This window comes from Aspergillus vadensis (assembly GCF_003184925.1).
Source record: "Aspergillus vadensis CBS 113365 unplaced genomic scaffold BO88scaffold_27, whole genome shotgun sequence".
Classification (NCBI taxonomy): Eukaryota; Fungi; Ascomycota; class Eurotiomycetes; order Eurotiales; family Aspergillaceae; genus Aspergillus; species Aspergillus vadensis.
In genome coordinates, this window is record NW_020292065.1 from 477,491 (window position 1) to 489,359 (window position 11,869).

The 11,869-nt window shown below is 49.6% G+C and overlaps 6 protein-coding genes across 6 annotated transcripts; 2 read left to right on the forward strand and 4 right to left on the reverse strand.

The window, feature by feature from the left end:
* Positions 1–1,014: 1,014 nt before the first annotated feature.
* On the reverse strand, positions 1,015–2,358 carry BO88DRAFT_429150 (trichothecene 3-O-acetyltransferase; the record flags this gene model as incomplete). The annotated part of the gene is made up of 2 exons (XM_025709123.1): positions 1,015–1,425; positions 1,483–2,358. 2 exons carry the CDS (start codon positions 2,356–2,358, stop codon positions 1,015–1,017), a joined length of 1,287 nt encoding a protein of 428 aa, XP_025558899.1.
* Positions 2,359–2,951: 593 nt separating this feature from the next.
* Positions 2,952–4,002, reverse strand: BO88DRAFT_457611 (aldo/keto reductase family protein; the record flags this gene model as incomplete). The annotated part of the gene is made up of 2 exons (XM_025711002.1): positions 2,952–3,886; positions 3,948–4,002. The coding sequence occupies 2 exons, from the start codon at positions 4,000–4,002 to the stop codon at positions 2,952–2,954; spliced, it is 990 nt and encodes a 329-aa protein (XP_025558900.1).
* Positions 4,003–5,427: 1,425 nt separating this feature from the next.
* On the reverse strand, positions 5,428–6,000 carry BO88DRAFT_457612 (uncharacterized protein; the record flags this gene model as incomplete). Its single annotated transcript, XM_025711003.1, has 3 exons — positions 5,428–5,677; positions 5,749–5,810; positions 5,908–6,000. 3 exons carry the CDS (start codon positions 5,998–6,000, stop codon positions 5,428–5,430), a joined length of 405 nt encoding a protein of 134 aa, XP_025558901.1.
* Positions 6,001–7,230: 1,230 nt separating this feature from the next.
* BO88DRAFT_472151 (carbonyl reductase) lies at positions 7,231–8,124 on the forward strand. Its single transcript, XM_025711737.1, has one exon. It carries the CDS (start codon positions 7,281–7,283, stop codon positions 8,019–8,021), a length of 741 nt encoding a protein of 246 aa, XP_025558902.1. The 5' UTR covers positions 7,231–7,280; the 3' UTR covers positions 8,022–8,124.
* A 337-nt stretch (positions 8,125–8,461) lies between these two features.
* On the forward strand, positions 8,462–10,065 carry BO88DRAFT_429153 (sterigmatocystin 8-O-methyltransferase precursor; the record flags this gene model as incomplete). The annotated part of the gene is made up of 6 exons (XM_025709124.1): positions 8,462–8,964; positions 9,035–9,074; positions 9,099–9,145; positions 9,220–9,305; positions 9,373–9,485; positions 9,583–10,065. The coding sequence occupies 6 exons, from the start codon at positions 8,462–8,464 to the stop codon at positions 10,063–10,065; spliced, it is 1,272 nt and encodes a 423-aa protein (XP_025558903.1).
* Positions 10,066–10,273: 208 nt separating this feature from the next.
* Positions 10,274–11,736, reverse strand: BO88DRAFT_457615 (uncharacterized protein; the record flags this gene model as incomplete). The annotated part of the gene is made up of 6 exons (XM_025711004.1): positions 10,274–10,314; positions 10,392–10,983; positions 11,050–11,085; positions 11,198–11,345; positions 11,432–11,517; positions 11,578–11,736. The coding sequence occupies 6 exons, from the start codon at positions 11,734–11,736 to the stop codon at positions 10,274–10,276; spliced, it is 1,062 nt and encodes a 353-aa protein (XP_025558904.1).
* Between the last annotated feature and the right edge of the window lie 133 nt (positions 11,737–11,869).

Consider the following 11,869-nt stretch of genomic DNA (forward strand, 5'->3'; position numbering starts at 1 on the left):
TGGTTGGAAGAGACGCGTTAAAGTTATCGAGCAATCCGGAGGACATGGAGAATGTGACAGCGTGTTTACCAACACAGAGAGCATGTAACTCCGCAGATCCACGGACACTAGACGCCATTTTTGCTGGAAGTGCTTCATTAATTGTTAGGCTATAACCATGAATTAGCATGTCTACGATGTGCGTATTGAGTGTCTTTTAGCGAAATCGAGGTATGATAGTGGTTCGAAGCTTCTACGTTCTTGGCAGCAGCGCGACTCGCTTAAAGGGCGGTCCGGTCGGGATTGAGTCTATTCAGGGCTCAATGCGCGGTTATTTATTGACTCCCTTATTTAGCAAAGGGGCGCTGGGAATGCGCCAATCAAGGAGTGCGGAAGGCTGCAGCATGTTTTTCCATGGGCGATAATCCTGTGGTTCTCTAGCTGAATGGAACAAAGGAATTAGTGCAATTGATAGGAACCTTCAGAGTAGAAAATTTACCCTGCCTTAGCTGAGTGCGTCATAACAATTCATCATGTATTAAAGACCTCATGGTCATATGCTGCTTGCCTGATTCGCAAGGACAAAGAACTGGAGACATTCAGCAAGTACTAAGTTGCTCACACTCTGATTTGCCTTTTTGTCTGGCTGTCTTTCACTGGTAGACACGTACTAGCTGACACCTCATGGACTCGACGACTGTATTTTGTGGGCAAACACAGCCAGCGTTGTGGACCTCAGTACTCGAAATGCTTTCAAGAAGCTTATTAGTTGGAGGTGTCCAATCCGGTGTTTGGACAGCGCTCTCTAACAATATTTTGGGCATGGGGGCCGAAAAGGGAGAGGTACACAATTGTTGCATGATTATACACCATAGGCAAACTGAAGTACAAGTTATTCGAGACAAATATATAAACCGATCTAAGAGTAGTATTTACTGTTATGTCCCCTTTCCTTTCGGGTCCGTTCTAGCCTGAAAGGTCTTGTCATCTTTATTAAATCAGAAGTTTCTTAGTCCCTGCTGTATTGCGTCTTCTCTATCCAATGTACTCTGCATGCTCCATGAAGACAACATCAGACCGAAGCTCTTCTATATCTTCATCCCGTAGACATATCTCAACTACGAAATCGCCTTCACGCGTCTTGGGCAATAGAAAGGTCAATCCCCCTACCTCATTGCACCTTGGCTTTCGTACAGCTTCAGGCAATTCCAAGCCAAGGTTGAAGTCGAAACAAGAGCTCTCCAGTGTCGCCCACGAACTAAAAAGAAGATCTGTTGTTGTATCGATCGACGCGCCATATGTGAATTTACTCTTGTCGGCTGTACGACTCAGGAAGGTTGCAATGGCACTTGTGTGGTGTTCCAAGTGCGATTTGTCGCTTAGGGCTAACCAAAGCTGCTGCGCAATGTTACCCAATGGCTCCTCAACGAGTCTTCTCATCGGGAACTCGGTATATACATTGCTTTATATTGGGCCTGGGTAGAGAGAAGAAATACCGAGTACGCCCCGTACATCCACGGCGCGCATGAGGGTCGAGTGGGCTGAGAGATCCAATCGACGCAGACGAGCCCGAGTAACAGATTGCCAGATGAAGGCTGTGACAGCATCGTCGGTGGAGACGAATGATGGCGGTGGGAGGGATGCCATAGCAATAGATTTTAATGCTTCCAGTGAGCGACGAGAGATTTTGTAAGACGTCCATGGACATTTGGGCCTCAGAGCCTCTGGCGAGTCGGATGGGTGTCTGTATGAAGCGGGTTTGACCATGTAACAATTGAGCTCGGTTCCTATCGTATGGCTGTCTTCGAGCAAAGGAACTATATCTCGGCGTGGGAGATTGCCGTCACGGAGCTCCTTGTCTGTGAAGTTCTCGTTTCGACATGCCTTAAAAGATAGATGGATGATATTAATTAGGCCCGTAGCATCCATAGCATTGTGCTGAGCGACGAAGGTGAGAAGAAGGCCTCCCGTTATAAAATCCGCTTGAATGAGGAAGACAGGCGCTGATTCATTTTGGCTGTCTGGGAAAATATTGCGAGGCGCCGGAATGTTTTGGTCAAGCATGCTAATGGGGAACTTGGCACGCTGTAGGTTGTTCATTGTCGCGATTGAAGGGTCATGCTGCAGATCCCTCACTACCAGCTGCCCTTCGTTTTCCAGCGGCCTGATCATGAAAGAACCGGTATCACCATGTCCTGAACCCTCATTGACAACCTGACCTGCTAGCCACGGAAAGCTTGTATGGAGTCTCTGAAGACCTTGGTTCAGTGTGTCGATGATTTGGGGGCATGTGGAGTTGTCTGGGAGAGGAAAGCAAAAACACGATTGAACGTTGATAGTGAAGGTCTGTTGACCGAAGATGTCGAGATAATCGTCCATACTTACTGCTTGAGAAGACAAAATTGGAAGCTAACTTGAAGATGGATATATGCGTATATATAGTAAATATATATTTCTTCAATCTAGTTGCATAAATCATGATTCATAATAAGTTGATAGCAGACCAGTCCTGATTGGGTCGCCGACCGAACCTATCTGTTAATGCAACCAAGAACACCCCGCTAAATATCGTCGCAGGGTAAAGGACTCCACGCTTGATGAATACCACATTTCTAAGGGCCTGGCTGAGTGGAGTTGCGCGACAGGGGCTCGTAATTTAATGTCGAGACGTTGCGGCGTCACAGTTGGGCACATCGACATCCGTCAAGAGCTACTACTTGGTAAGAGATCGGGGTCTTCCCTTGCATCGTGTCTGATATTGTTATGCAAAAGAGACTGTTCACCTACAATTATCGCCTGGGATGTGCCCTCAACATTGTTGCATTTGTCTGCGTGAAAGCATGCCTCAATGGACATTGCTCCACCTGATCCCTCGCGGTAATTTATATTATATATAGAATCATCTGGAAAAGCTCAACAGTTTGAATTTTTAGTAGCGATCTGTTCACAGCCAAGACAATCCTCTAAGCATCCTACAGATTCATGAACCGGGCGAGTGCTCCCCCATACCGATCACCATGAACGGGGATCTCCTTCAGAATTGCAGCAATCTCCTTTACCTCGGACTCCGACAACTCTACATCAGCCAGGTTCTCCCACACCCTATCGACCGTAGTGCATCCGGGAATAGGAATAATCACCGGATTGCCGGGTAGCTTATTCTGGGCCCTCACCCAGGCAATAGCAGTCTGCGCTAGCGTCACATTCTTCTTCTTAGCAATCTGCTCCAACTGCTCCACCAACTTCAGATTGAGGTGAAACACATCCGGCTGGAATCGAGGATAATTGCGCCGAGAGTCATCGGCAGGCAGATCATCCAAAGAGCGCAGTTGTCCTGTCAACCATCCTCTAGACAATGGGGAGTATGCTACCAGCGGAATATTCAGTTCCTTACACGCAGCAGCAACTCCATTCTCCAAAGGCTCTGTAGAAAACAGAGACAACTCGACCTCCACAGCAGCCAGAGGATGTACAGCATGAGCTCGACGTACTGTCTGCTCACTACATTCACTGATACCGATGCCGCCGATCTTCCCGGCCTTAACGTAGTCGGCTATCACGCCAATGGTGGTTTCAATGGGAGTGTTGGGGTCGACTCGCGCGGGCTCAAAGATACTGATAAATACTTTGCCGTTGAGGAGTTTCAAGCAGTTATCAATGCTGGCGCGGATGCCTTCGGGGGTGCCGTCGGGACCTTTGGTGCCCAGACCGCCCTTGACGCTGAGGACTACTTTGCTGCTATCTTCGGGATATTTGGTGAAGTAGTAGTCTAGTAGTTGTAGAGAGTTGGCATGTGGAGGACCGTAGAATTCTCCAGCGTTCCAGAAATTGGCCCCGAGGTCTAGAGCGCGCTTCATGACTTTGACGGCCTCGTCATATGGAGTGGGGTTGGCGCGCCAGGTAAGGCCTATTGGTCAGCTTAGAAGGGCTGTTCTAGGAGATGGGATGGGAGGGGGATATTGACATACCCATGAGACCAAACCCGATCGGGCCAATGGCTTTATTGACGAGAGTGATAGTCATGGTGGAATTGTAAAACAACTGAAAGAAAAGCCAAGGGAACTGGGTATGGATGGGGGTAGACTGATATTTCTGGGGAGCTCGAGATGAGATCGAGATGGAGACAAAGAAGAGAAGCAAAATGTTCAGATGAGGAGGACAAGAGAAGACCAGAGGGGGGTAGTAATACTTGATTAAACCCGCCATTACTATCAAAAGGGAGGGGTAAATCCATCACTCCATGAACATCAGCGAAGTGCCCTCAATAACATCGGATATACGCATTAATGTCCGCCAAACTCCGTGAGAATCCCTGTCACGGACTTGCCTCTCTGAGAGCTCCCCAACCGATCGGGAATGCAGCCCTGAGAGCCCTAATAGAAATCAAGATGTTGGCGGAACACTCGATCATCTACAGCTGAAACGCCCAATACCCCCTCCACGGCCCAGACGCAGATCATCTGACAGCGGAAACCTAACAACTAGTGCTTACTTTTTCTCGAGACACAATATTGGGATACAAACTCTTGTACAGTGGCTATGCTGCTGACGTTCACTGAGAAACCCTCTTCAAGGATCTGCAATATTGACTTGGTCCGATTATTCGACTATGCTGACGTTGAAGAGGCCAAGGAATAAAAAATTCCGCGCAAGCATTTTAGTTTGTTCTACCTGCGCTTAGATGATAATGCGGTCCGTATGTAGTTCCTGCAGATCACGAAGCAGATCCCCCAACTGCGGACGCAGCTTTTCAAAACAGTTGCCCATGAAGGAAAACCATATGTACGACATTCAAGACCAGGGTCTCGTCTTTTGGGCAAAGCGCCCCCAGGAGCGACGGTGATCGACCGGCATATTACGCGAGACTGAATGAAAGTGTGGGATGTGCGGTGCACAGTCCTGAACGCACCAAGCAGAATAGAGCAATTCCAACTACAGAGGATGCAACCGGGAAAAATCAATATCGTGCAACCACTCCGCCAGATCTGATTCCTTTCGGGTCCCAGACAGCCGTTTGCTCATCCACACCTACATCCGTACCTGCTATGATGTGGCTCTGACCATCCTCCGATCTAGAATGAACACTAACTTCATCTTGATTTCATACTACTACTTCACTGCACCCTATGGAGTGCCTAGAAGGCGATCGTGTCTGCTTCTTTCCTAAGCTTCCCCTGTAATCCGACTTCGATCGCATGTCAGTCGACTCACTGGCATGATATAATGAGGGAATGAATTGAATAAATAAACACTGGTTTGATATACTGATCATGAAGTGGTAGTATAGGCTCATGAAAGATGCATATTGAGAACCTGATATCCAAATGACGGCAAAGTAGCCGTTTCGATTGAAAAATTTCAAGTCAACTATCTAACCCTGCCTCAACCTATCTACTCCTCCTTTCATGCTAATCCGACCCAATCCAACATTCTAAGCTACGCGTGACATCAATTCCCCACCGGCAATCCATTGTTATAAACAAACAGCCCCTTGGGATACCACTTCTTCAACTCCAACAACCTTGGCAGCTTCTCAGCCCCATACCACGCATCCAGGCCCTCCGTGCCATGAGCATAGCTCACATACACCTGCAACCGATCAAATCCGCTTGTCGCATTATATCTCGAGATCCAACGACTGGCTAGGTCATTCACCGGCTGTGACAAGGAGGCATCATCGTAGGCGAATGTGAGTATCCTAAGTATTCCCCTCATGTTAGTTAATTTCTGCCTTGAGAACGAATGGAAACATTGATGTAAGCCACTTACACATGCGCTGTGATGTCTCGATAAGGATACGCTGTTTCCTCATCCTTCACGGCACGCACTGCCTGTGTGGAGAAGAATTCTATCTCGTAGCTGGACCCCGTTGCTTCCGGGCGTAGTAGAAGTCTACCATCGTGTTGAAAAAGGCAATGTGAGTGGTACATCAATCCGTGCGACTCCCAGCGCCCAAAGATTGTGCATGTCGCCGTCAATGCAGAAGTCCGCGTCCGAACCGCAGAATATGAAGTTGGTCATCATTGGAAATTCTATTCGGTCCGAGTAGAGTGTCAGAGACGTGGTTATGCCAATACCGAGTAGATACTTAAATTGAGAGAGATGAATGTCATCAGATTGAACTCCTGATTTGTTGACGGTCCTCCGAGTTACGAGTGTATACTGCCAACTTATTCTTGGAAACATGATGCCGAATACTAGTTTGCACAGGTCGACATGCGAATCAAACTTTTCTTCTTTCCTTTCTTTCTTTCTCTTAAAACACTAGTAATGTCCTCCAACACTTCTGTCCTAGAGTGAACCTACAAGGCTGATAGGATAGATGTACTACCCACATAAATATTACTAGAAGTATGAATATAATATCAGAGTGCTGTGGTATGGCAGCCTCCTTATTCATAAACTCAGTTTTATCATCTATTGAAGATATTACCGGAATATTTGCTGTCATTAGAGAATTCGGCCTTCAAAGGCCCTCTTTAACTCTACATTTAGTGACATTTCCCTCCCCCCCCCAAAACTAAGGGCATGAGAATAATTTTGCTCTGGCTAACAATATTCTCAAACTTACCTCAGCGTTAATGCTTTGTGCCTTATTTCTGGACTGCGTGGCGGTCGGTGACCGGCCCGTGATTCGAGTAAAGGAAGAGAAAAGCAGGGGACTGAAAATGCAGGGGAGTTTAGCACTGCCTTCTGAAGCTACGAGCTGAACTAAAAGAGAAATAGCCGGGCCGAGTAAGCAGAGACAGGGCAGAAGGTGCTGTCGTGGTACTCTACAAAAATAGCTGAAACCGTCAGGGGTGGGTCGAATGATCGAATCCCGGTCAAGGAAGCTTGAAAAGCTTCTATCATCAGTAAGCTTTCTTGTTTAATATAGCAAGTGGGCTGGTGGATCAGGAATCTTGATAAGCGCTAACCTCAATAACTGTCCCAATTGGATGATTGAAGCTTACGTTGCCCGCAAGGGTTCGGGGACGGAGTCAGGCAATCGGGGCATTGGATTGGGGCCTTGATTACTTCTTGTTTGTATTGATGTGATGTTTGATTGCAAAGTACCGGGGTTTAACTGTGCATAGTTCATCTTTAATGCCGATAGCTCCGTCCTCGACGACGCTCTTTTTCGCCTTCGCCGAGTCTTTGGAATTTGCTTGCCCTATCAGCCTCCCCTTGAAGGACCCTTCCCCTCCTTCTCCTCTTTCACATTTCTCTTTTTCAAATCAATGAATCGCTTCCCCGCCTTTCCTGCCCTCAGAAGATTGTCCCACATCACCTCCACCCTTTCTTTATCCAGACCGCACAAAATGGCTTCTCCTGACAGCACAATCGTCCTTATCACCGGCGCCAACCAGGGGCTCGGCTTCGAGGTCGCCAAAAAATTGGCCACCGACCACCCGGGCTACCACGTACTCATGGGATACCGCGATGCAGCCAAGGGCGAAGAAGCTCTTGCCAAGCTCAAAAGCCAAGGACTGACCGTCGATGGAGTGATCATCGACGTGACCGATGACGCCTCCATTCAGTCGGCCGCCAAACAGGTCGCAGACCAGTTCGGTCGGTTGGACGTCCTCATCAACAACGCTGGTGTGATCACCGAGGGACGCTTGCCCGAAGGCACCTCCCTCCGCCAAACCTGGCAGGCGGGCTTCGACATCAACACCACGGGCCAAGTCGTCACTACGGAAGCCTTTATCCCTCTGCTAGAGAAGGCCGCTGTGCCGCGGATTGTCTTTGTATCCTCAGCCTTGGGGTCGTGTACCGGCCGGTTGGACCCCAAGGATCAATTTGCTGCCTTTCAATTCCCTGCCTACCGCAGCTCCAAGGCGGCGCTCAATATGATCGCCTGCCATTACGCCAGTCTTTATGGGCCTAAGGGGTGGAAAGTCAACGCGAGCGACCCGGGATTCTGCGCCACCAACTTCAACCGATTCCGCGGCTGGGGCACCCCGGAGAGTGGTGCACTGCAGACGGTTCACCTCGCGACTTTGGATAAGGATGGACCAAATGGTACCTTTAGCAACATCGATGGGCCACTGGGATGGTAGTGTCGCTGTATATGGGTGGGACTATCATTGTTGGGCATCATAACGGATTGGATACGATAGCTGCAGCTGAAAGGACCTAGATTGTACTCTGTGTAACTAAAACCGTAGCCAACAACGGGTAGCCTGCTAATATAATAATCATTGATAGTTTCCCGGAGAATTGTCACTAAAGCAGTACAACAACACGACTACGTAACTGCATGAGAGGTAAAATCCCTGCTGTTGCTCTCGCCGAACTTGCCCTCTCCACCCGACCCCCCTTCGGCCATTACCACTTCGACAATATCCCGAATGCGCAATATGCCCATCACCCATTCAGACAAGCAACAGAAGTATCTATAATACCCATTACTCCCCGAACAGTAGTCGACATCCCCCCATCCACATTCCTGCCTTCGAATCCAACGGTCTCCCCATCGGAAGAAGTCTACTCATCCACAATGATCACCCCAGCGCCAACCCTCCTCTCCCTGGCCAAGACCATCAACACCCTCACCCAAGCCATCATCACAAAACTCACCACGCACAATGTCCCCGAACCCACCTTTACCAGCTCCACGGACCACCCCCTCTGGCAAGACCCCACGCTAGACCTCAACACCACCAAAGCCCGACTTGTGGATGCGGCCACCAGCCTCACCTGCCTTGTTGCAGGACCTCTGACCTTCCACCGTGAGGTTTTCGGCAGTCACTTCGACCTGGCCGCGTTGCAAGTCATGCTTGAGCACAGGGTGTATGACCAGATTCCGCTTGCCGGCGTTTGCATGACACTTTCAGAGCTCGGCGAGCGCGTACGACTGGATCCAGCCAAGTTGGCGCGGCTTCTGCGGCTGCTGGCGACGCTGAATATCGCGGAGGAGGTCGAGGACGGGGTTTTCCGCCATACTGCCTTTTCGGAGGTGTTGGTCCGGGATCGCGAGTTGCGGGCTCAGGTGGAGATGCAGTATGTCCATCCCTTCTCTCTTGAGTGAACTTTGTCGTAAAGATAAGTAATACCCTTTAGTACTGATGAGATTGCGGGATTGTAGATTGGATGAGATGCATAAAGCGAGCGTCGAGACAGCTAATTACTTCTAGGAGTATCCGGCGGCCGAAGAGAGTCATCTGTCGCCGTTCAAATATCGGTAGGGCATGCACCACTCCAAGATCTAAACATTGATATTTCAAAGCCACAACCAACTGATGATATTACATACAGCTGGGGCACCCCTTTCTACGAGTGGTATGAGAAGAACCCGGAGAACGGGGTTCGATTCGCCCTCGCTCAGGAGGTGATTGCCAAATGTACGTACCGCGGCCACCCACACAATGCTTCACTGTCTCTTGCAATACTTCTGACTTACATTTTTAGTGGATCGATCCTCCGCCGCCCTTGTTGAATGGATCAAAACCAGCGGCCATCCCGAAGGCCGACTCATTAACGTGGGCGGGGGCAGCGGCCATGTCGCTCTTGAACTCGCCAAGGTATGATGTTGATATTTCCAGTTGTGTCTCTATCCCCATCTATACTCTCTCTCTATATATCTCCCTCCTACCAAACCAAACACTGAAATCCGAACAGCAATTACCGACATGGACCTTCACAGTCCAAGACATCTCGGAAACCATGTTTTCGGAAAACTCCCAATGCGCCGGCCCAAGTCTGCTCTCGCGCGTCGAGTTCAGCCAGCACGACTTCTTCCAACCACAGCCGGTTGTCCCGGAGGACGTGAAAGCGTGGTACATACGCTCGTGTTTGCACAATTGGGGCGATGACGACTGTGTTCGCGTGCTGCGGCAGTTCGCACCAGCGCTGGAGGCGCGCCCGGAGTGCTCGGTGCTGATCAATGAGAGCATTGTGCCGGCTCGGGGTACGGTGCCACTGCGCGAGGAACACCTGGTCCGCCAGGTGGATGTGGCGATGATGGTGATTGCCAACAGTAAGCAGCGGAGTGAGCAGGATTTTCGGAATTTGATTCTAAAGGCGGATCGGCGATATGAGGTGGTGAGGGTTATTCGGTTGCCGGGGACGATGGGGGTGATTGAGTTCAGGTTGAGGAAGTAGGGCTTTGGAGATATCGTAGGAGAGAGATATCGTAGGTTGATTTTGATGAGTACTTGGTCTGTTTACTTGCTTGCTTCTTTGTCGTATTACTGTCAAGGATGGGATTTTTTATGAGAGCTATCTAGAGAGGAAGGGAAAACCCCCTACTACACACACTAACAATCCACCACTCTCCGTCTTATCCGCATACCTCAACAACCCCCAAACCTTACGAAATCGCTATCGCATTCGCCTGCGAACTAACCCCACCTACACCCCATTTAGTCGTTAGCAAACACACCCACCATCCAACACATCAAATCCAGCGATTTCGCTACCTTACTCACCTTCGACATTGGCCGGCGCACACGTCATGAAGAAAGTCCACCTACCCAACAGTCGACACAACGCAACCACGCGCTCCAAATCCCACATCTCCCCAATTGGCATCCCCCACAATGCCAACAAATACTCATGCAGGAAATACTCTTCCTGGGGCGGCCAGCGCTCGAACGCCGGCGCATCCCCTCCCAACGCCGCAAAGTAGCAATTATGCAGCCAGTCCAGCATCGCCGCCTCCTGCTTGAGCGCCGCATACTCAGTTGTCTCGTTCCGAAGAATATCAGCCCCATTCTCTGGAGACATTTGATTATACCTGGCCACGAACCCCGAGCGGATCATCAGGATCGTGCCCACGGGGATATCCCCGCCCTGGGAGACGGGTAGGATGTTGATTCCCTGGCTGTAGCCGCAGGCCTGGGAGTCGGTGAAGGAAATGGCGCTGCCTTGGTAGGGGTCGTAGGGGAGGACATGGGTCTGGGCGTAGGTGTAGAAGTCGAGGAGGAGGCAGCGGCCGGCGATGCCGCCGTGGGTGGCGGACCAGTGGTGGATGCTGTTGTTTAGGGTTGGGGTCGAGCCTGTGATGTCGGTGGCAGTGGTCTATTTTCATTTATTTGTTTAGTGGGATTGCTTTGATTGATTAGGGTTTGGGCATGATATACGTACTCTGTTATAGAACATTCCCGAGGAAAGGTGTGAAAACTAGTAGTAGTTAGAATACTGAGTGGTAGGGTCCTCACGAAAGTAATAGAATGAAATCAAATAAAAGATTGGGATATACTACAGTACTGCTACGGAAGAGATTCTCACTTACATGCCGGAATCCATCCCACTGCGTCCCGCTCTGGGTGTTCAATGACTCGTACAGATCATCGTAGATGAGCTTCTCCTGTAAGGGCTTGATCTTGTGCACAAAGCCTGCTCGACCGAATGCAGGGGGGTTGGGTACACCTAGGGGAAGACTGTAATAGAAGCCCAGGTATAAGTAAGTACCCGTCAATGAACTGGGGTGAGCGGTTATGCGGAGAGGTAATGTAATATCACCCACTCTAGCCGGATCATTTGGCCAGTCTTGATCTCTGAAGAGGCCGCATCTTTGACACGTGTGGGTGTCAACAAGTTCAACCGTCCAATCTGGAAATAAATTAGTTCGAAGTATTCAAGTTATGTCGCGGACTGAAGTAAGTTTCCTACCTGATCATTCTCACCCCATACCCACGCAGCATCTTTGGGAGCACCAGGTATGTGAGGCAGGTCTTTTCTAGAGGGGAAGATTGAGCAATTGGGATCCCAGGGAATCCGATCTGCTGACTGGACCGCACTGTCCTGATCTTGATACTGGGAGAAGGACATATTGACTTCGCAGCTCGGTCGGACTCAATGATTTACTCCATCTTGGGATGATGGGGTCCTTACTGGTTCGTTATATTTAACTGGATTCGGTGGTGTTTTAGGGTCACCGGTAACTACTACCTGAGCTCCCCGT